The sequence below is a fragment of the Fundulus heteroclitus genome, chromosome 20, assembly GCF_011125445.2.
Source record: "Fundulus heteroclitus isolate FHET01 chromosome 20, MU-UCD_Fhet_4.1, whole genome shotgun sequence".
NCBI classification, from domain to species: domain Eukaryota; kingdom Metazoa; phylum Chordata; class Actinopteri; order Cyprinodontiformes; family Fundulidae; genus Fundulus; species Fundulus heteroclitus.
In genome coordinates, this window is record NC_046380.1 from 19,596,306 (window position 1) to 19,616,735 (window position 20,430).

At 39.5% G+C, this 20,430-nt stretch overlaps 1 protein-coding gene across 1 annotated transcript; it reads right to left on the reverse strand.

The window, feature by feature from the left end:
• Positions 1-491: 491 nt before the first annotated feature.
• On the reverse strand, positions 492-20,293 carry LOC105933263 (isotocin receptor-like). Its single transcript, XM_012872718.3, has 3 exons — positions 20,206-20,293; positions 18,992-20,084; positions 492-1,594 (listed from the first exon to the last, which is right to left on the reverse strand). The coding sequence occupies exons 2-3, from the start codon at positions 19,914-19,916 to the stop codon at positions 1,332-1,334; spliced, it is 1,188 nt and encodes a 395-aa protein (XP_012728172.2). The 5' UTR covers positions 19,917-20,084; positions 20,206-20,293; the 3' UTR covers positions 492-1,331.
• Between the last annotated feature and the right edge of the window lie 137 nt (positions 20,294-20,430).

A 20,430-nucleotide genomic window follows, 5' to 3' on the forward strand; every position in this document is an offset into this window, starting at 1 on the left:
AATTTCATCAGATCATCATCATCTGGGCATTTCTATATTGTTACCAAATAGAAATAATTTGCTAAATCTAACTAGCCTGAAATGTGAAAGGTTTACAATGTCAGACAGTGAGCATAAAAAGGTTGTTAAGCATGCCAGCAAATGTTTATAAAACAGCTTGTGATTGATTTAAACTAGTTATGTGCACTAGAATATAAATGAGCATTGTCATTTATATTACATATTACTACATATTCCCCTAGTCAGGTTTAGCCTGAGAGCAATTAAAAGTGGAAGGAATGGCAATTATTCTGAATAAATTCAACAAGTAAGTTTTAGAAGAAATGTTTGAAACACACTTCATGGTTTACAGTTAGTAATTCAATGCTGTTAAATGCAATCACTTAAGCAAGATGACCTTTTATCATCATGAAATGAGAAAATTTCTGATAGTTACCAGTTGTAAATAAGGCCCTGCTATGAGCCCATGTGACCAGTTGCAGAATAACAAATTAAACAAGGAATACATGATATTGATGTACCTTTTCTGAACGACTACTAGACGCTGTGGAAACTAAACTAAGACGTTTGATCAGTTTCAATTCTGTTCTCAGAAATGCTCAAAAGGAACCAAGAAACGCTCTACAGCACATAAATTACCTGGAGAAGCATATGCTCTAAATGTGTATGAAATATAAATCTGAAGGGCAAAAACAGTGCAAAAAAAATCTAAAGAATGTTTATAGTTGCTTAAACTTAGAGATAGCAGACACGTCTAGCTAACTAAACATTCAGTATATATGTAGTATTTTGTCCTATTTTAAGTCTTCTCACACATACACATATTCGAACATGCTACATTAAACCACCGTATACGTTAATGAATTTCCTCCTCCTCGTTATGTGAACCAGGATGCAAATGAGAGTCAGTTTGTCCAGAGCCACAACAGGAGACAAAGTTTTTTAGCTTCTCCGACGATAATCTGCTCCATCCCGTCCGGTCCTGTCAGAGTTGACCGCAGCTGCGAGTGAACATTTTGAACCCATTTTGCTGAATTCAAATGTGCACCAGATTGCACCGTGCTCTGGTTGAAACTTCACTTTGCAGCCCATTTAGTTCACATATTGGATACAATGGTGTTTTGTTCTACTCTCTGTTATCACAGGGTGCAGGGCTGTTTCCAGACAGGAGGTTTATGTCCTCTGTTTGGCTGAATTAAATAGAGTTGACAACAAGCATTGTACCATGGCAAGCTCAGCTCCGCTGTAGCTGATTAAATGCCTGAACCAAGGCCTCGCATGATTGCCGGACCAAGGCAACCGCGGGAAGCTTTAGACGACTCTCGGCCCGCTCAGTGCGCGGGCCCCCCTGTGCTGGACGTGTGCGACAGGCTCCTCATACTGCTGCCGTTCTTGATGACATAAGTGGAGGAGCCGCTCTTGTGCCTGCACTGCCGATCGCAGCGGCAGGAAGTGTCCGCCAGGTAGTGTCCGCAGCAGCAGAAGAAGCTCTGCATCAGGTCGTGAAACAGGTGACCGGCAAAGAACATGTAGATCCAGGGGTTGCAGCAGCTGTTGAGGCTGGCGAGCAACATGGAGATGATGAAGGCCATGTCTGTGGAGAGCGAGAGAGAGAGAGACAAAAATATCATTGTTAATCAAAAATGAAAGCATCTGAAAGAATAGACCTAAACATTTTGAAAATAATCTAAAATAAAACAGAATCAACAACACCGATACATGCGTGGCCAATGTACAATGTATTAAAGGCAATAAATAACAGTCTGGAAACCATGCGGCATTTAAAGGGTATTAACGTGGAACTAACAGGGTACCTGTGGGGGATACTTACAAAAGTATGCGTTTCAGCCAGTAACTCGACAGATTAAAAATTTGGGACACCTCATTAAATATTCAGGTCCTCTTAAGGGATGTTCCCATTGATGTCTAATCTGATTATCTTTTTATCTGTGAAAAAGAGAATCATGAAACTGTGCCTAAATTGAAATCGATTTGATCCAGCCTTGTACCTTTAGCTAAAAACCCTTTGGTGAGATGCTTCTTGTGAGCTGCTCCCACCCATTGGTTTGATGAAAGCTGTGAGATGGTTTCATGCATGTACAACCAGGTTCAAGTCGCTTTAAAGCAGTGGTCTCAAACGTCCGTCCTCGGGGGGCCGGTGTCCTGCAACTTTTAGCTGTGTCTCTGCTTCAACACACCTGACTCCAATAGGAGCTCATGAGCAGAGCTCTGCAGAGCTGGTCTGCATGCTAGTGAGGTTATTTACTGATGTGTTTAGAATCGTTGTCATGCTGCAGGTTCCTGTTCTGGTTTCTTATGATTCTTATGGTGGTCTTAAATGTAGCAAAACTCATGGTGGATGAGCTGGCCAGGTCCGACTGTGGCAAAACCTCTCTCTTTAAGAAAAACATATTTTCTTAAAGAGCAACAACCTTCTCTTTGCCTCCACCTCCAGTGGAAGTTCAACTTGTGTACTCTGCTTTTTGATATCAACAGCACCTATGGCCTGCTGTAGGTCCCTGAGGACATTTTAGAGTTCTCTGAGACTTCCTTTTGAATCTTGTGTGGATAGCCAGACCTGGGCATGCAGCCATTTGTTTTGAACACCTCTCAGTTGTAGACTACTCTCCAAATAATGAATTGGCTGATTTAAATTTATTTTGAGACTTCTTTTCCAAACTCTACGCTGCCACAGCCTTCAATCTGAAGGCAAGGCAAGATTATTTATTTGGCATATTTTGGCAACATGACAACTTAAAGTGCTCTATATGATGGAAACCTAAAAAAAAAGAAAACGCATTAGAAAGTACATTACAGTGGCTTAATAAAGATTGGCAAAGGAGAGCTGAACTACCGACTGAAATTAATGATGTTTCAGTTAATGGTTTGAATAGAACAGTCACAGCAACTCTAAACATATGTGTTTATAACATTGTTTCAGAAGAACCCAGGGATTCAGCATTGTTTCCTTAGTGGAGAAAAAAAGAATGCTGCTTTCTCATGTTTAGTTCTAGTTATGGGGATGACGGATAGACCAGTAGACCTGAGTGGTCTGGAAGGTTGATCAAACTTTTTTATTTTTGTGCTGACCCATTTAATGATTTATAAACCAACAAAATATTTTCAAGCTTCTGTGCTTTTTTGTGTCATCTCCATTGTTGCTTCATGCATGCTCAGTGTGAGGGATTGCTGCAAGCCATGGACAATGCAGACAACTAGAATGTTAGAATGTCCTAAAAACGTTCTTCAGGTGATAGAAGGCTGACTTTGGCTGGTTTAGGGCACGGGGCTGTGATATAGGGGTTGTGTGGAGGAAATATGACCTCAGACAGCTCTTGGTATTATCGGAATGGTCTTCACTCTCATTTCAGCTGTCCGGAGCACACAGGTCATTGGGCAAACCCTGCCCAATGACCTGTGTGCAATCTCTCCAGGGTAAACCCTGGAGAGATTGCCATTCTGTCACAGGGCAACACAGAGACACACAGTGCAACCAACCATGGACACACTTTCTGACAGAACAAAGGTCACAAAACATTGTTTATATGGAACAGTCTACTCTACACTGACAGGTTAAGTTAATCATATATCTAGTTACTCATTTTGTAACCCACACAAGTGCTAATGCAGCTCTTTTAGCTAAATATAGGACATTTCTATTCTATTCCATTCTATTCTAATGATCCAAACAAAACCTAAATGTGGCAAGGGTTTTCTTGTAAGCTGCCAAAAATCTGTTCAATGGCTCATATCATTATACACACTGCACAGACTCTTAAGTCTCTTCTTAAGAGCTATCTTTTTTGGCTTTTACCTTAAGTAGAGCATGGAATCTCAAGAGAGTTTATGCATCATGCTGTACTTTAATTAGGTTTTATTTGATTTACGTATGTTATATTATGCCAGACTGTGTTTACTGCATTTTAGGATCTTATCTGTTTTACTGTTAAGTGCTTTTGTTAAACTTTACTGTTTTTAAATCCATCCATTATTTATACCCACTTATCCGTGCAAGGTCGTAGGGGGCTGTTGCCTATCAGTGGTTATTTGTTATTGGTACAACCCTGGACAGGTCACTAGCCCATCTCAGGGTAACACAGAGACACACAGGACAGACAATCATGGAGCCACACACTCACACCTAAGGGCAATTTAGAGACCAATTAACCTAACAGTCCTGTTTTTGGACTGTGGGAGGAAACTAACCTGGCCAGCCAGATGGACTTATATGACACGTAAGTCAGTCTGGTAAGGCTCCAAACAGACCGAACCAATCACAGTGCAGGAGGCGGGACTTTAAAATGCGTTACTCTCAGCGTGAGAATTACCCACAATGCAGCAGTGCATTTCTGCGACCATAACAGTCACGGTACATAAGGACATTTTTGTTGCTTGGAGCCTTGGAAAATTAAGAAAAATACACGAGTACTCAACGTATCCTCAGATTTGTTTTAGACAAAAGCAGCAAAAAATCATTCACCGGAGAGTTTGTTCGATGACATGACGTGCTTCGCGGACTACAATGACAAAAAACGAACACGCCATTTGGAGTTGCGGGTTCTACCAGCTCCTTTCCAGACTGACACACGGTTTATACATCATAAGTCAGTCTGGCTGGCCAGACAGGCTCCAGTATTGTGCAAACTGATATAAAAAAAATCTAAATGTTCAATTATTTTATAAAAAACAGCGTTTCATGTGGTCTTATTTTTTGTAGAACGGGTGGTTCCTGCATCAAATGTTCCCTGGATTACCATCTCCTTCTGTGCACCACCATCATCATTAACATCATTACAGGAAATAGTGGGAATGACGCTGATGAGAGCAATCAGTGCTGTCCCACAGTTGTAATAAATAACAAGCTTAACACCTTGCAGATTTTTTTAATATGCTTTTTTAAAGAAAATCGGCAAAATATGATCCAGGCTTATGTAATAATATAGAAACAGATTTAAAGCTTCATAAACGTATTTTTTTTTTTTTTTTGGAAGGAGCTGTAAAAATTTACTTTTTTTCTTTTTCATTTATCAAATAGCAAGCAGGAGAACTTTCCCAACATAGGGGACGCCTTGTGTGACTGATACGATCTATGCACAAGCAGGTGGAAATGTGTTGGCTAAAGAAGTAAGCTCTTCCTCTGTGTTTGCCTCTGGAGATCTGGTGTTGGAGACATTTCAGGTGATTCATGTGCAAAGTGTGAACAGATCTGCTCTAGCCTCGAGAAGAGAAATACCGCAGTGGAAATTGTGACATTAGAATCACTTGTTTTGAGACCGGCTGCTGGTCAAATCTCATGGCTCACTTAGATTAAAAATAATTAAAGGCGAATATTCCACTTGCACAGAGAGACTCTGGAGCCTATTGGGAAATTGATGTTCCGCATGTCAAAAATCTTAGTATTGGCTATTAACAATTATCCCTACTTACAAGATAACTATGGGAACTGGGCTGTATCGTGCAGTTACTGCAGTTACCTCATAATACAAACATACCAATACCAGGTTGAAACATGGATGCTTTTCTTCAGCAGAGACAAGGAATTTGTCAGGGTGTTTGCAAGGTAGGACAGTGTAGGGGGTGGGGAATGGCAGTAAAAATTCACATGTTGTGGTTATAGTAATCATAATAACTACATATTGAAAATAAAACGGTTTAGAGCCTGTTATCATATGCAAAAATTACAAGAATAGTTGCTCAAGAAAAAGATAGACATCTCTTGAGTAGTGAAAAAAAAGGTACCTAGGCTACAGGTGATACTTTAACAAAGTCGTGAGTTGATGAATGGGAAAAAAAAGTTGGCAACGAGAATGTTAAAAAAAAACCTTGCAAAAATAACTTTTTTTTTTTTTTTTACTGTTGTAAACAACAAAAGTAGCAAGGGATCATTTCACATGCAGTTTTTCATTAAAGCAACAGTACATGTCTTTGAACAAATGAAAAACATGACAAATGGATCCCACGCTCAGCCTGTTACATCTGTCCTAATTCAAAAATGATTTACTCTGAACAGAAACATTAAACTCTGTTAATCTAAAATAATTTGCAGAGGTTCAGCAGACCTTGAGGATCTCTGCTTTTAATTAGCTCCTTCTAATGAATCTTCCTCAGGAAAACAAAACTTGTCATGATCACATTGTCGTTTCCTCTGGAAAGTCAGACATTTATGATGTTTTAGGGGTTTTCATTAAAGGTATACTATGCAACTAGGCTCCCCCCAGAGGGCGAAAGTAAAAGTGCACTGTCGTAAATATGCTCAGCTGTTCTCCTGGTTTGTCCGTCAAGCCAGGCGCGGTTGTTTTGAGCTTAGCAGACAGGCGAACACAACGCCGCTGAGGGGCTGAGCGGAGCGGAGCCGGGGGGGGGGGGGGGGGGAGACAAACTTTGCACCGCTGACCGGCGGAGCGGAGCGGCGCGCATATCGAGTTAGTTTTATTTTTTTATTATTATTTTTTTGGAATGTCGGCGAGGCGGTAGCGTGAGGGAAACCCTACAATGTTACTTACAATCGCATCAACAGAAACGTGAGGTCCGCGTCAGCCTTGCAGCCTTCTATGTTCACCCGTGTACGACTCCTCTCTCTGTCCAGAGCCCTTTTCCTCTTTCTTGCCTGCTCCAACATGGGCTTTCGCAGTTTTCTCGCTGGTTCCGCCATGATAACTGCACAAATATCGCCACTGCGCTACCAACGAGCACACCTTTCACTGCGGGCATGTAGCAGTTCTCGCCGTAAAGCAAGACCGACTCTCGCGATGCATACGAGACTACTGAGCCTGTGAGTGCGGGCCGACTGCTCCTGCAATTGCAAGTGCGGTATTTCCCCTACAGACCACCAGGGCGGCCGAGAAAACCTTTGTTCAACCTGAAATGACTCATTTAATCATCCAAAACGGTATGGAACATATTAATTAACTGAAAAATGTTGCATAGTATGCCTTTAAACAAATATATGTGAAAACAGAACAAAAAATAAGTCTTATTCTAAGAGCAATTTATAGGATGTTTCATATTACACTCCCCTTTGTTGCATTTTAGTCATTGTGCTTTATTTGTTTTCTCACTTTAACCCCACTTAAAATCTATTGTCTTCATTAATTCTCCTCCTTGATAGGTAAAACAGAATTATCTTGTGTGGAAGTAAATGTACCGTTGTTGATACAAAATTAGTTCTCCTCTTATGTAATGCAACTGTTTTCAAAACATTAATATTGATAATTTATCTTGAAAATAAAGAGAAACACACTGACAAATTCTGTATTATTGTTAATTTCCACATGGGGGGGCAGCACAAAGTATTTGTGCTCGTGGCTCCCAAATGGCTAGCATCTTCATCTTACCGAGCTGTTTGTGCAGCAGCAGGTTCCTTGCTGGATGCGTTAATGCCAGCTGAGTCCGACCTTCGTTTTCTTGTGCTATTCAGAGTTATCATTCAACTCTGCTCTAGTTCAGGTCCTTTTTGAGCCCTCTTGGAACCAGGTAAACATCACAGCCCAGAACATTTTCCTCCGCTTCTCCTCTCTCATGCAAAGCACCTACATCCACTTGAACATATGGCAAGCTTTGTGCGCCAAGGAATCACTTATGAAGTGATTTAAAAAATAACAACAAATGAATAGGCTACAAGCTGTAAACTGTGAAGATGTCAGCGGGGGGCGGGATGCAGGTAGAAGTCCTGGTATGCGGCGCATGCTAGAAAAAAGTCCTGGTACGGAAGAGGCGTACCGGTTCACATCAGCTCACTTAAAGCACTGGTTGTTACTTAACAAAGGGCTGAAAGGGTGCAGATACTATTGCAAAGCACTGCAGGGCTGAGATTCTTTTGTTGGTATTTTTAGTCTTGTTTGACTTTTATTCATACAGGTTGTGTCATTGAGATGCCACATATTTATAGGAGACCTGTTTTGATAAAACAAAAAACAGCAACAAAAAAAGTTAAAAGACAGTAACAACAGTAAAAATAATATATATATATATATATATATATATATATATATATATATATATATATATATATATATATATATATATATATATATATATATATATGATTTTTTTTTTAGCTTTTAGCTAGATGAAATATATGTAAATATGTTAGCCTGTAAGGTAAGATTTGATGGGACGGACATGTGTACAATGAGGGGGCTCTCAGTAAAACCAGGTAGTTTTTAGGTCCATTTGATATATTTCCCCTCTTATAGGGACTGCAATTGCTTTTAATTTACAAATGCATGAGCTCCCGAAATAGACATCCCCCAAAACATTCGGGATTAATAAAAACATGACAGGTTAATAGACGCCGAATAGAAGCTCGTCAAGCTGACACAGAGATGAGAAATGGGTTTTTACAAGAGGCTGCCCTGTAGGGTAAAAAATGCACCTTATTTTCCCATCCACTCAACCGATTACATTTATAGCCGCAAAGCAGATTGAGGCAGAAAGTAGCTCAAACAGTGGGAAGTGGAAGACTTCCAAGCATTTTTCCTCCTTCTCTAAATCGTTAATGAGTGTGGAAGATTTAGTACTTATTGTCTTCTTGACTCCTCAAGTGCTGAGCAGCTTTTTCCCTGCTAGACTGACTCCCTGCAGGAATGGGTTTTCTGCTCAGAGCTGTGCTTAGTGCAGTGTTTAAAAAATGACCCTAAACTATGAGATGTGTTTGTTTAAGGAATAAATCAGCCTGTCCAGAGCTGAGAGACCTTGGTGCAGAATGTCACAAAAATATGGAATGCAGTTATTTTTGCAGTTAAGCGCAAACCTTTTTCTTCTTATTTTAACTTCTGTGATTTGAGTAACAAAACAAAAAACATTTTTATTGGCTCCTTTTTTCTTTCTCATCTTGATGCCTTTAACAACAACTTGGTAAAGTAGAGAGGAGAATATGTTTAAGTTAACAAAAGAAGAATTAAAACAATCATTCAAGTAAGTAAAAATTTCTATTTTTCCCTCTCTACAAATTTTGTTTCACATTGTGAGGATTTTACTGACATCCAGGCCTTCAAATTGAAAGTTACTTTTTTTTCAGAATTGGATCAAATTTATTTAGCTACAAACGTTCCACGTCCAGCTTCTCAGGAAAGAGCCGTGAAACTTCAAAGAATCTGCAGTAAATCTGAAAGTACAGGCTCAGTTAATCATACTTCTACACTGAGATGTGGACAAAGACCTCATTTTAAAATGTCATAAGGAAAAATCTCATAAACTTTATTCATAGTGGGTGAGTTATATTTAATACACCCATCCATTGTCAATACCCACTTGTCTTTGTAGGGTCACAGTCACAGGGTGGCTGGTGCTTATCCCAGGTGAGAGGCAGGGTACACCCTTGACAGGCTGCCAGTACATCACAGGATAGCACAGATCCACAAGACATGCAATCATGCATGCACATACTTATACTAAAGGCAATTTAAAGAGGGCAATTAACCTAACAGTTGTGTTTTAGATCTGTGGGAGGAAGCTTGAGTATCCAGAGAGAACCCATGCATGCAGAGGGAGAAAGTATAAAATCTATACAGAAAGCTCCATTGAACAGGATTTGAACCTTGGACATTCATGTTGCTAGCAACTGCTCCACCATGCAGCCCACAATTATATATAACGTAGATTGAATGTTAACTATGAACGTCCAATAATAAAAGAAATCCTGAAAGATCTGGTATCTGCCCACCGAGGGTCTGTACTCTAGGATGGACATGCAAGCTGGAGGTACAGTGAAACAGATAAATGATGAAGAGCTGAAAGTCTCACTTGGTCTGTTGACCAGAGAGAAGGGTTGTTTCCATCACTGGCTCTTAATAATATTGGAGTTTTGCAGAGAGAGAGATTGTCCTTATGTAATAGCACATGGTTATGGTATAATTCTTTGTGAATAGCGTTCCAGTTGGCATCCCTTGGATTTCAGCTGAGGCAGATGAGCAGACAGCCGGGGGACAGAATGGCTGAAGGAGTAGGTCCAGGGTTTTATTGTGCAAGTGTATCCAGTAGTAAGTAGAAGACGAGTTAAAATGGGAAAACAGGTAATCTGGGGCTAAGAGGTTGGTGGTAGGAAGACTGTCAGTACATGATGTACGGGATGTTAGATTAACGTTTTTGATATGATATTAAATGTCACGTAGATGTTATGTAGTGACAACATGATATTGAATAAGATAGTCAAAGATGTGGGGGGGGGGGGGGTCAGTAGCAAAACAGTTAAAGAGAAAAACACCAAAACAGCAGATTAAGTCCTAAATATGTACTTTACAGTGGTTTGGAAAGTTGATGTACTCTTGGAGACCAAAACTTCCCAGGCATGAAGTGAAATCTTGAATAGCAGAATAATTTATATTGTCCATTGTTATGTTTATGTCACCTAGCCAAGCAATGTTGAGCAGAGATGGCTGAGCAGTTTAGAAAAGAAAATCCTTGTTGGGCTTGGAAAAGCGATAAACAGAGACCAGTAGAGCTAGAGTCAAACCACTTATTTCTGTCCAGATTGTCGATGACTGGACAGATTGGCCAACAACTAGCTGCAGCTAGGGGGACAGTAGAAGTGGCCTTATATGCTGAACCTGACAAAACAAACAGTCAAACTCTTTTCACAGATTGTTTTGAGTTGGATGCACAATAAGAAGAATTGCAGGAGAGACAAGAACCCAGTTAAAAAGCCGGTCAAAATGTAGATACTCAGAAAAAGAGTAGAAAAAGCAGCAACACAGCGGGAGAAAAATCAACCTACTTTCGCTCAAAATTAGAACTTCTGATGACTAATATGCATGCATATCTTTCAAGATGAAGAAGAATTAAACACTAATTGTATTTAGGTATATCATTAGAGTACTTGGAGAGAACCCACGCATGCACATGGAGAACATGCAAATTTCATGCAGAAAGACCCCAGGACCTCCTTGCTGCAAGGCAACAGTACTACCAACTGTGCCACTGTGCATTTTTTAAAATCTACTATTGTGCTGCACAGACAGCTGATTGGTATTTCCCCGCGTTGATACCCATCAAAAGCCTCTGCACTGATCTGTAAACATTTCTCTGGCTTGTTAAGATTAAACGTCTTAAAGTATAAATTCCGTTTGAGAGTCATTCCTTTAAAGGAAGTTTTATGTAAAGCGTGATCGTTACTGGGGTAAAAAAGCCGGAGGAGGGATGCCTGGGCATTTATATGCTGACAGGGTGCGGCAGCTTTTACAAGAGGGATGGTGACATGTTTAGCTTCTCATCAAGCTGATGTTTCACTGCTTCCTACCTACTGCTGCTAAACTGAAGGGACGATTCAGTTTTCTTATGAGTCTGGACTGCATTTGGTCATCTGGGGATTAAAATCCAAAATAAAAACTTGAGATAATTATACACTAAACACAGGTTCTTAAAAAATATTTTGAGATTAATGCAACATTTATTCAGTTTGATGCCTTTTTGACATTAGAATAAACCCCAGAATTAGATAAATAGATCATTGATATTGAAAGAAAGAAAGAAAGAAAGAAAGAAAGAAAGAAAGAAAGAAAGAAAGAAAGAAAGAAAGAAAGAAAGAAAGAAAGATTTGATTTTTAACACCACATTTATTTTTCAATAACAATACATTTTAGCATAGCTCAATTCAACTTTCACACAAATATTGGACTGAAAACTAGCTCCTCATCAACCACAGAACATACAACATTATTAAAACACCACAAAGACACAAAATCAATTAAGTTATTCATCATTGAAAAAAACATAAATTCTGCTTTTACTCTACTTTTTACCAACAAAATAAATATCTTATCCACTCTTTCCCCCTGACCACCATTGATTTTATTTTTCCTATTAACATAGATGGATAATTTTGCTTGTCCAACGAGAAAATTTAACAAATTCCACTTACTCGACTCCTTTTTAGTGTAACCAGCACCAAAAATAAAAGCTACTTCAGACCAATAAACACCACATTTTTTAAAAACATCCTCTAATAACATAAACAATGGTGAGAGTCTTTTACACTCGAGAAACATATGAAAAACAGTTTCTATCTCTTCACAAAAAGGACATAATTCACTCATATCTTTCCTGAATTTAACTACAAAACTGTTTACACCTACAGCACCGTGCAAAATCCTCCACTGAAGGTCTCCCACCCTCTTACTCAAGGGGGCCTTATAAAAAACTCTCCAGATTGGTTTCTGACTATCTCCGACTTTAAACTTGACTCTCCAAACCGTATCAGTTCTTCCACTTAAATGTTTCTTTTTCAACCCTTGAACAACTAATCTATACAAACATTTTCCATTCAACATACAGAAATTAAAGTCTCTTTGAGTGATCAAAAGAGGACCCGTTAAATCCGAGAAATCAATGTTCAGTCCCATTTCTGGAAACGGATCTGTAGAATTTGGGAATTCCTCTCCATTACTCAAGTCCTCCAGTAACTGTTTTTCATCCAGCGTCAGCTTTCCAAGCCACTGGTCCAAAATAGTTCTCATAACTCGGATCGATTTTAAACCAAGTAGATAAGCTGTCGCTTCTGTGTTTTTAAGTCCTGGTCCAGCCGTCTTCACAATGTGTCCAAATTTTACAACTTTATTTTGAAGCAGTCTACTTGACACTCCGACTCCATCTTCTAGCGCCAAACGAGCTTCGAAAATTAAAGGTTCCTCTAGAAGCCAAAACAAGGATGCAGTTGGTTCAAGTCTTTTCCATTCAAAAATTGTCCAAGCTCTAAACAAACTTTTATAAAACATTGGCATTTCATACAAAAATAATGACTTACAATTTAACAAAAACAAAGAAGCATCTAAACCAAAATTTCCAATTCTCCTCAGAATAATACTTGTTATTGGCTTCCACAAAACATCCTCCTCCCTTCCCATTAGATATTTTTGAATAAACTGCAACCTGAACGCAGCAGTTCTGCTTTCCAGGTGAATTAAACCTTGTCCACCCTCCTCCTTAGGTAAAAAAAGCACGGCTTGGGACACCCAATGTTTATCATCCCAAAAGAACTTAATCATACAAGACTGAATTTTGTTCAGCAATCCAGCAGGCGGTTCTAAACATGCTAACTTGTGCCACAATAAAGAAGCAATTAAATTATTTAAAATTAGCACTCTTCCTCTATAAGAAATCTGCCGTAGCAGCCATCTCCATTTTGCTAACCTTTCTTCCACTTTTTCCATCACTCCCTCCCAGTTCATTTTTTCTGTATCTTCATCCCCCAAATGTACCCCAAGGTACTTCAGACCCCCTCTTCTCCATTTTAAACCACCTGGAAGACGAGGAAGCCCACCAAGCCAGCTTCCTATTGCTAGAGCCTCACTTTTAGCCCAGTTGACACGAGCAGCGGACAACTTACAAAATGATTTAACAATTCTACTTAAACTATTCACTTCTTCTTGATTTTTAACCATGATAATGACATCATCAGCATACGCGGATAAAATAAAAGACACATTACAACTTGGAAACACCAGCCCCTCAATGTTAAATCTAATTTTTCTTAACAGTGGTTCAATAGACAGAGCGTATAACATTCCAGACAAGGAACAACCTTGTCGAACACCTCTTGTGACTTTAAACGGCTTACATAAGCAACCATTAATTTTCAGTACACTCTCAATGTTTTCGTATAAAACCATAGTCTTGGCAATAAAGCCGAAGTCGAGACCGAACCTTTCCAACACTTTCCATAGGTATCGGTGCTCGACTCTGTCAAAAGCCTTTTCCTGGTCTAAAGAAACTAAACCAGCATTATGTCCCAAAGAACTGGAGACGTCCAAAATATCCCTAACAAGGGAAACATTATCAATCATTGATCTGCCAGGGACACAGTAAGTTTGTGTTTGATGAACCACCTCATCCATCACCTTCTTCAATCTGTTTGCCAGCACCTTTGACAATAACTTATAGTCCGTACACAACAGAGAAACAGGTCGCCAGTTTTTAATTTCCTGAAGATCGCCTTTCTTTGGTAGCAGTGTAAGAACTGCTCTTCTGCAGCTCTGGGGTAAAGAACCTTCAGCAAAGCTTTCTTCAAAGACCTCCAAAAGATCGATACAGAGGACAGACCAGAACGCTCTGTAGAATTCACTAGGAAGTCCATCGATGCCTGGTGCTTTCCCTCCTTCCATACTCTGCAGGGCAGCATGAATCTCCTCCAGCGTCATGGGTCCTCCCAACTCCTTAGCAACATCTTCAGAGACCCTTGGGAGATCGCTGCAAAAGTCATTGAAATTATCGTCGTCTTCAACGTATTCAGAGCTGTAGAGATCCGCATAGAACTCTGCAGCTCTCTTCCTGATGTCACCATCCGTAGTCAGAAGAATATCCTCAGACGACTTCAGACCATGCATAAACTTACACTGTCCTTGCTTTTTTTCCAAAGAGAAGAAAAACTTTGTCGGTGCGTCCATTAAGGCGACTTTCTGAAATCTGCATCGAACCATTGCTCCTTGGGTTCTCGAGCCCAGCAAATCTGCCAAAGCGGCCTTTTTCAAATTGAGGTTCTCCAAATCACCTCGATTTCCTGTGGAGTGTGCAGAAACCTGCAACTCCACTATCTCAATCTCCAGATCTCTAATAGACTTGGCTAAATCTGACGAAACATTGACAGTGTACTGTTGACACAATTCTTTAATTTCAATTTTCCCCCGATCCCACCACTGTCTTAAAGACGCAAAATCATCTTTTCTAGTTTTATGCATTTTCCAAAAAGAAACAAACACATCTTTAAAATTTGCATCTAACAACAAAGCAGTATTAAAATGCCAATACGCTGATTTATGTTTAATATTGGCAATAAATGCACTGCAAGAAACCAAAGCATGGTCTGAAAAACTTACAGGATGGATACTACAATTTTGAAAAATTCCAAAATTATGTCTGAAACTATATATCCTGTCTAACCTAGCTGCAGAAAAAGAAGCGTCTGTATTTCTAGCCCATGTATACTGTATTTCATGACCATGCATTTCTCTCCAAATATCAACCAATGAAAATAAATCAACCAAATGCTTTAAATATATTGTTGAGGCTGGATGCGGCTCAAAATGATTCCTGTCCAACTGATCGTTCTCTGTACAGTTAAAATCTCCACCCAAAAAAAGAAAATCACCCGTATCGCACTTAGACAATACATCTTCAATTTCATGTAACAAATGAATTCTCCCTACTCTTGTATTAGGGGCATAAACATTTACAAAAACAATATTAAAACACTCATATTTTGCTTTCACCACCATTAATCTACCCTTGACTACTTCCTCAAAATGATAAGACACTGGAAGAAAATTCTTCGAAAACAAAATTGCAACTCCCCCACTGGCTTGGTTTAAATGGCTCAAAATGATTTCTCCTCCCCACTCCCTCCTCCAATCTACTTCATTTAAAAAGTCACTATGTGTTTCTTGTACCATTAACACATTTATATGTTTTAAATTCATTAACTCAAAAACACTAATTCTCTTCTTGACATCTCTGGCTCCATTTAAATTTAATGTGGAAACTCTGAAATGACTCATTTCTGCCAGAGATGAAAGAAAAAACACTAAAAAAAAACACAGACATTTAAACCTCAAATTCATCATTGTTGTTGAATTCTTGCTTGATTTTTCCAATCAATTTTTTTAACCGGTAGACTTCTTTATCACTATATCCTCCTTTTCTCTTGTTTTTCAACTGAGATCCCACATGCATGAAGAAAAGTTTCTTGTCAGGAAAAAAATCCTCTACTTTCACATTCTTCATATTCTTAGTTACTTTTAAAAACTTCTTAACCTCTAATACACCATAACCTTTCTTTCGTTGAGCTGGTGTTAGGGATCTGCTAGATGAGGCTAAACTGTCTTCTGTCCAGCCTTCATCTTCACCGTCCCCCTCCTCTTCCTCATCCAAATTACTTTCTGATTCCAGAATTTTTCCTGAACATTCCAATTCTGTATCTCTGTCATCATTTTCAATTTGAGAAACAATAGAGCCTTCAGAAAATTTCCTTTTTTTGGCAATTTCCCAACCATCTTCCTCTATAGTCTGACTAAAACCCTCAACCTCAGTGTCTGTTTTCTCAATAAAAGACTTTAGCAAACTCTGACTCTGTCCCTCCTCACTGCTGTTTTCTTGCTTTTCTTGTGAATCATTTACCGTTTGACTTTCCAAGGTCTGTTCTCCATCCTCTAACACATATATCTCCTGCACTTCTCTTTCACTGCGGACATTTTTCTCAGATATTTGCCCTTCTGTTTTTTTTGCTCAGCATTCCTCAAATCTGAACCTTCAGTTTGATTCGTCAAATTTTCGCCTTCTTTATTCTGATTTTGAGAATCATCAGGGGAAGAGTTTTTCCTCGGACACGCTCGAACTAAGTGACCACTTTCACCACAACCGAAACACACCAAAGTACCTGAGTTTACGTAAATGGCATAATCAAAACCATCTACTCGCACATTGAGAACAAAATTCAGATCTTCATCCTTTTTATTCAAGATCATTAGAACCTGTCTCCTGTGTGAAACCACGTGTTTTAACTGCGGTGATTTGCAACCCGATGGTAATTTCCTGATTGCAGAAACAATTTTCCCATGACGCGACAACTCTCTCACTAACAAATCATCACTAATGAAGGGAGGAATATTCGCAATCGAGACTTTTTTAGCTGGAGTACTCAATGGAGAAACAGACAAAAAAACGTCATTGACAACAATGCCTTTTTCGATCACTTTGTTTGCTTTCTCCACGCTATCAACAAAAATAACCACAGCACTATTCATCCGAGCAGCGGATTTAATGCTGCTACAGCCTACAACTTCTCCCACCGCTAAACTACATTCCTCCACTGTCATAGTGGGACTACTGGGCATGATTTTCAACCCATGTTGTCTTGTTAATTTGGTCAAATCCATCTCCGGCATTTCAAGCCAAAAGGCCAAAAAATGCCGGAACAACCCACAAAAAAGTACTCAAATACCCTCAACTTCACTCCACAACCACAATATTTAAAGAACAATACCCATACATTTACCAAAAGAGGCGAAAAAAAGCAAAGTTAGAGGTTCTCAATCTCTCAGTCCACTCACCACACGCTCCACATGCTCCACCCACAACTCCCAGCATGCAATGGGAAAGAAAGAAAGAAAGAAAGAAAGAAAGAAAGAAAGACGTAAAAAAATTACTGGTTTTCTCAAAAATATTATCAAAACCTCATCTTGTTAATGGAAACCCAACATCATATATCATCACATAATTTGATCTTGATGTATTTTTACACTGCTGCTGCCAACCCAAGTAGTGTTTGGCACAACGGTTGTAATGTTCATAATAAGAAAAAGGAAAAAGAGGTAAGACTACGTCTGTAGTCCCTTGAGAAACCCTGGATTGTTTTGATAACGTGCAGATCGAGGAAACTAACATACGCTTGTTTTGGGGTAATGCAGTAATTGATGTGGTTTGGGAGCAAAAAAATAAAGCAGTCTCCATCATGTTGCGGGCAAGCTTTGTTGCTTCTAAGTGTAATGATAAATCATAATCATAATCATAAAAATAAAGAGTTCTGAGTCTATTTAGAATGGATCCTGTAGAGAAAACCAGATTGTAGTTAAGCTATTCAGCTTCTCATGAGGATACACAGCATATGATGTGTTTCTGAGAGTTATTCTCCAACCGGAAAAGATGAAATACTTCAAACTTACAAGCAGTGAGTTGTCTGTCCATACATCTTTCAAGATAGTCAAAAAGTCTTGTTGAGACAAAACGTATTATGGCAACTTTAAATTAGTTGCCATACACATTGCAGCAACAAAAGAGCAGCCAAAAACTTTCACAACACAGGTGGAAGGAGCTCACACATCATTTGTTCACATGTCAAATCGAACAAACAAAAGTTTGCGCACCAAATATTGCTAAAGGGTGATGATTTTTGTCCCCAATTTCTTTTTGTATCTTTTGTCTTTATATGTTCTTTTCATTACGACAATATTATTTTGTAGACCTCGTCCATTTGCATTATTTCTTTGGAAAATTTGCAAGCAAATTACTTTCAACATTTATTTGAACAACTAGGGGAAACGACATTGGAAAAGAGAAAAAATGTTTCATAAAAACTATTAATGTGAAACATGATTTGTTGGAACAATGGACTTTAACAGGATTTTGATGAAACACCCCGGCATTTTGCTGAAACATTGAGTTTATAGACAACTGGCAAAGAGAGGCAAAGAAAGCTGACCTACAAGGAAGAGCATTTTTAAAAATGTCTCCCACTGTGTTGCTAATTACCAAGTTCAAACAAATCATGACTGATATTCGAATATACTGTATTTAAAGTTGCATTGACAGCAGTCTGACTTTGGTGCAGCTGCACTAAAAGGGATCTAAAACAGAGGAACTTTGAAACTGTTTTAGATAGAAATCTGTAACTGAATGAGAACTTGTGCAACTTTTTGAACTGGTTCGTATTTAAAGGTCATGGAGCACATCTGTTTTGCTGCTCATGTCCTCTATTGCAGCAAACTAACCAGAAAAGGAGAAGAAAGTCTAAAAACCCCCCAACAACCTTTGAATGGATATTATATAAGCTATGACTTGAAACAGAACTGTTTGATGTACTGGATCCCAGTGGCCTTGGGGACTGATAAAGGTTATAATTGACATTCTCATTCATCTGGTTTCACTCCTGGGAAGTCTGGATTTAAACATCTTTGTGCGGTTCTCAAGAAAAAGAGGGAACATTCAGGGGTTCCAAGAGATTTTCTTGACAGTGACCTGCACATACATGAGGCATTTAGTTTTGAAATATTATCTGCTGAGAGTTTATGGAAAAAAAAAAACATTTACAATGCCATGAATCATAAATATAGACAATGCTCTGCACTCACTCAGACAGTAGCAGGGGGATAAAGCTGTCAGCGTTTACATTCTGTCATTAATCTAGCCTACCTTAAGACTGGTGTGATTTTCTTCTATCTATTTGCATTTTTGGAAAGAAAATTGAAGAAAAAAAAAAACAGCAAAAAACAGAACAATGAAATCTTACCTTCTCTTGGTGCAGCAGGATCCCACGCAGACCACATCTGGACAAAGAAAAAAGGAGTCCAACACAAAATGTAAGCCATGACCACCACGAATGTCATTTTCACCGTGCGGATCTTGGCTTTTGAAATAAGCCTGACGCTGCTCACGCGTGACAGTGGATGTGCGCCCTTGGACGGCCTCGGGGTAAGAGTCAAACAGTGGTCCCTCCTAGTTTTCATATTGACATTCTGCCATATTTTAAAGCATATCAGTCCGTAGCAGATGCTTAATATCGCTACTGGAAGAATGTAAATGCTTAGACTCATCCACGTGATGTAGGCTTTGGCACCCCAGGGTTGCACGAAGTCCCCCCAGCAATCGTAAACACCATTACCGACGTCCCTGAGAGAAAAAATGTAGGCTTGCGGGGTGCTGAAAACCAGACTGAGGGTCCAAGATGCGATCACACAGACGCGATCTTTCCCCTTGTGCACAGAGCGAAGCGGCTGACAGATCGCTAAACATCTATCGATGGACATCAGAACCAGCATGTAGGTGGAAGCGAACATGCCCACGACCTGCAGGTACTTCACCAGCCTGCAAAGGAAATCGGGTCCGTAAAAGCGAAAGGTTATGTCCCAAATGAGCTGCGGCAGGACCTGGAACACCGCCACAACAAGATCAGCGATGCTCAGGTGCTTCATGAAGTAATACATCCGAGACTGGCTGTGCTTCGTCGTGTGGATAGCCCACAGGACGCACAGATTGCCGGTCAGTGCGAGCAGCAGCACCAGAACCAGGACAGTAACTTCCACTTTGGCTACTTCTTCATTTCGCTTTAAAGGGTTTACCAAGTTGGTCCCTGAACGCGTGTTGTTCATGTGGCTGGAGTTGTACCAGGAAATGTTCTGGGACAAAGCATCCTGTGCGCGTAAAAGTTCCTCCATCGTGCGCACAAGCAGCAGATTTTGCGCAGTCAGCGGTCACATCACACACACGGACTTGGGGCTGCCGTCAGCCGGCGTAGGTTTTAGATGTTCAGTTTGCACCAAGAAATCTTGTTTTTGTTTTGTGTCTTGGTTTGATGGCCAAATCTTCCAGAAGCTGGGAAGTGTCTACGGAAACAAAAATTATTAAAACATTAGATTTCTCAAAACACCACCAACAGCTAAAAATAAATATAAAATAAAATATATCAAAATAACAATGTATTTAAAAAAAAAATAATAAACTCACCTGGGAGACAATCTGCTGCGTTTTTCTTAGGATCTGCAGTCTGCCTCACTCTGCGTCCAGCTGGATCTCTGATCTACTTTGGTCTGTGCATCCCACCAGTGTCTGTGCAGCAACCCCCCTCTTTTTATTTTCACCGGAAGGAAACTGCATGGTCTGTGTATGTACAGATTTCACACTACTAAACGTTGTATTACTTATTATCCACGAACCCTGATTTTCAAAATA

Excerpts from the sequence above, each read along its gene's own strand:
- LOC105933263 (XM_012872718.3), bottom strand. The coding sequence starts at position 19,916 with ATGGAGGAACTTTTACGCGCACAGGATGCTTTGTCCCAGAACATTTCC. Across the intron at positions 1,595-18,991 it reads TCCTGCTGCACCAAGAGAAG|ACATGGCCTTCATCATCTCC; the intron begins GTAAGATTTCAT and ends CGCTCTCCACAG.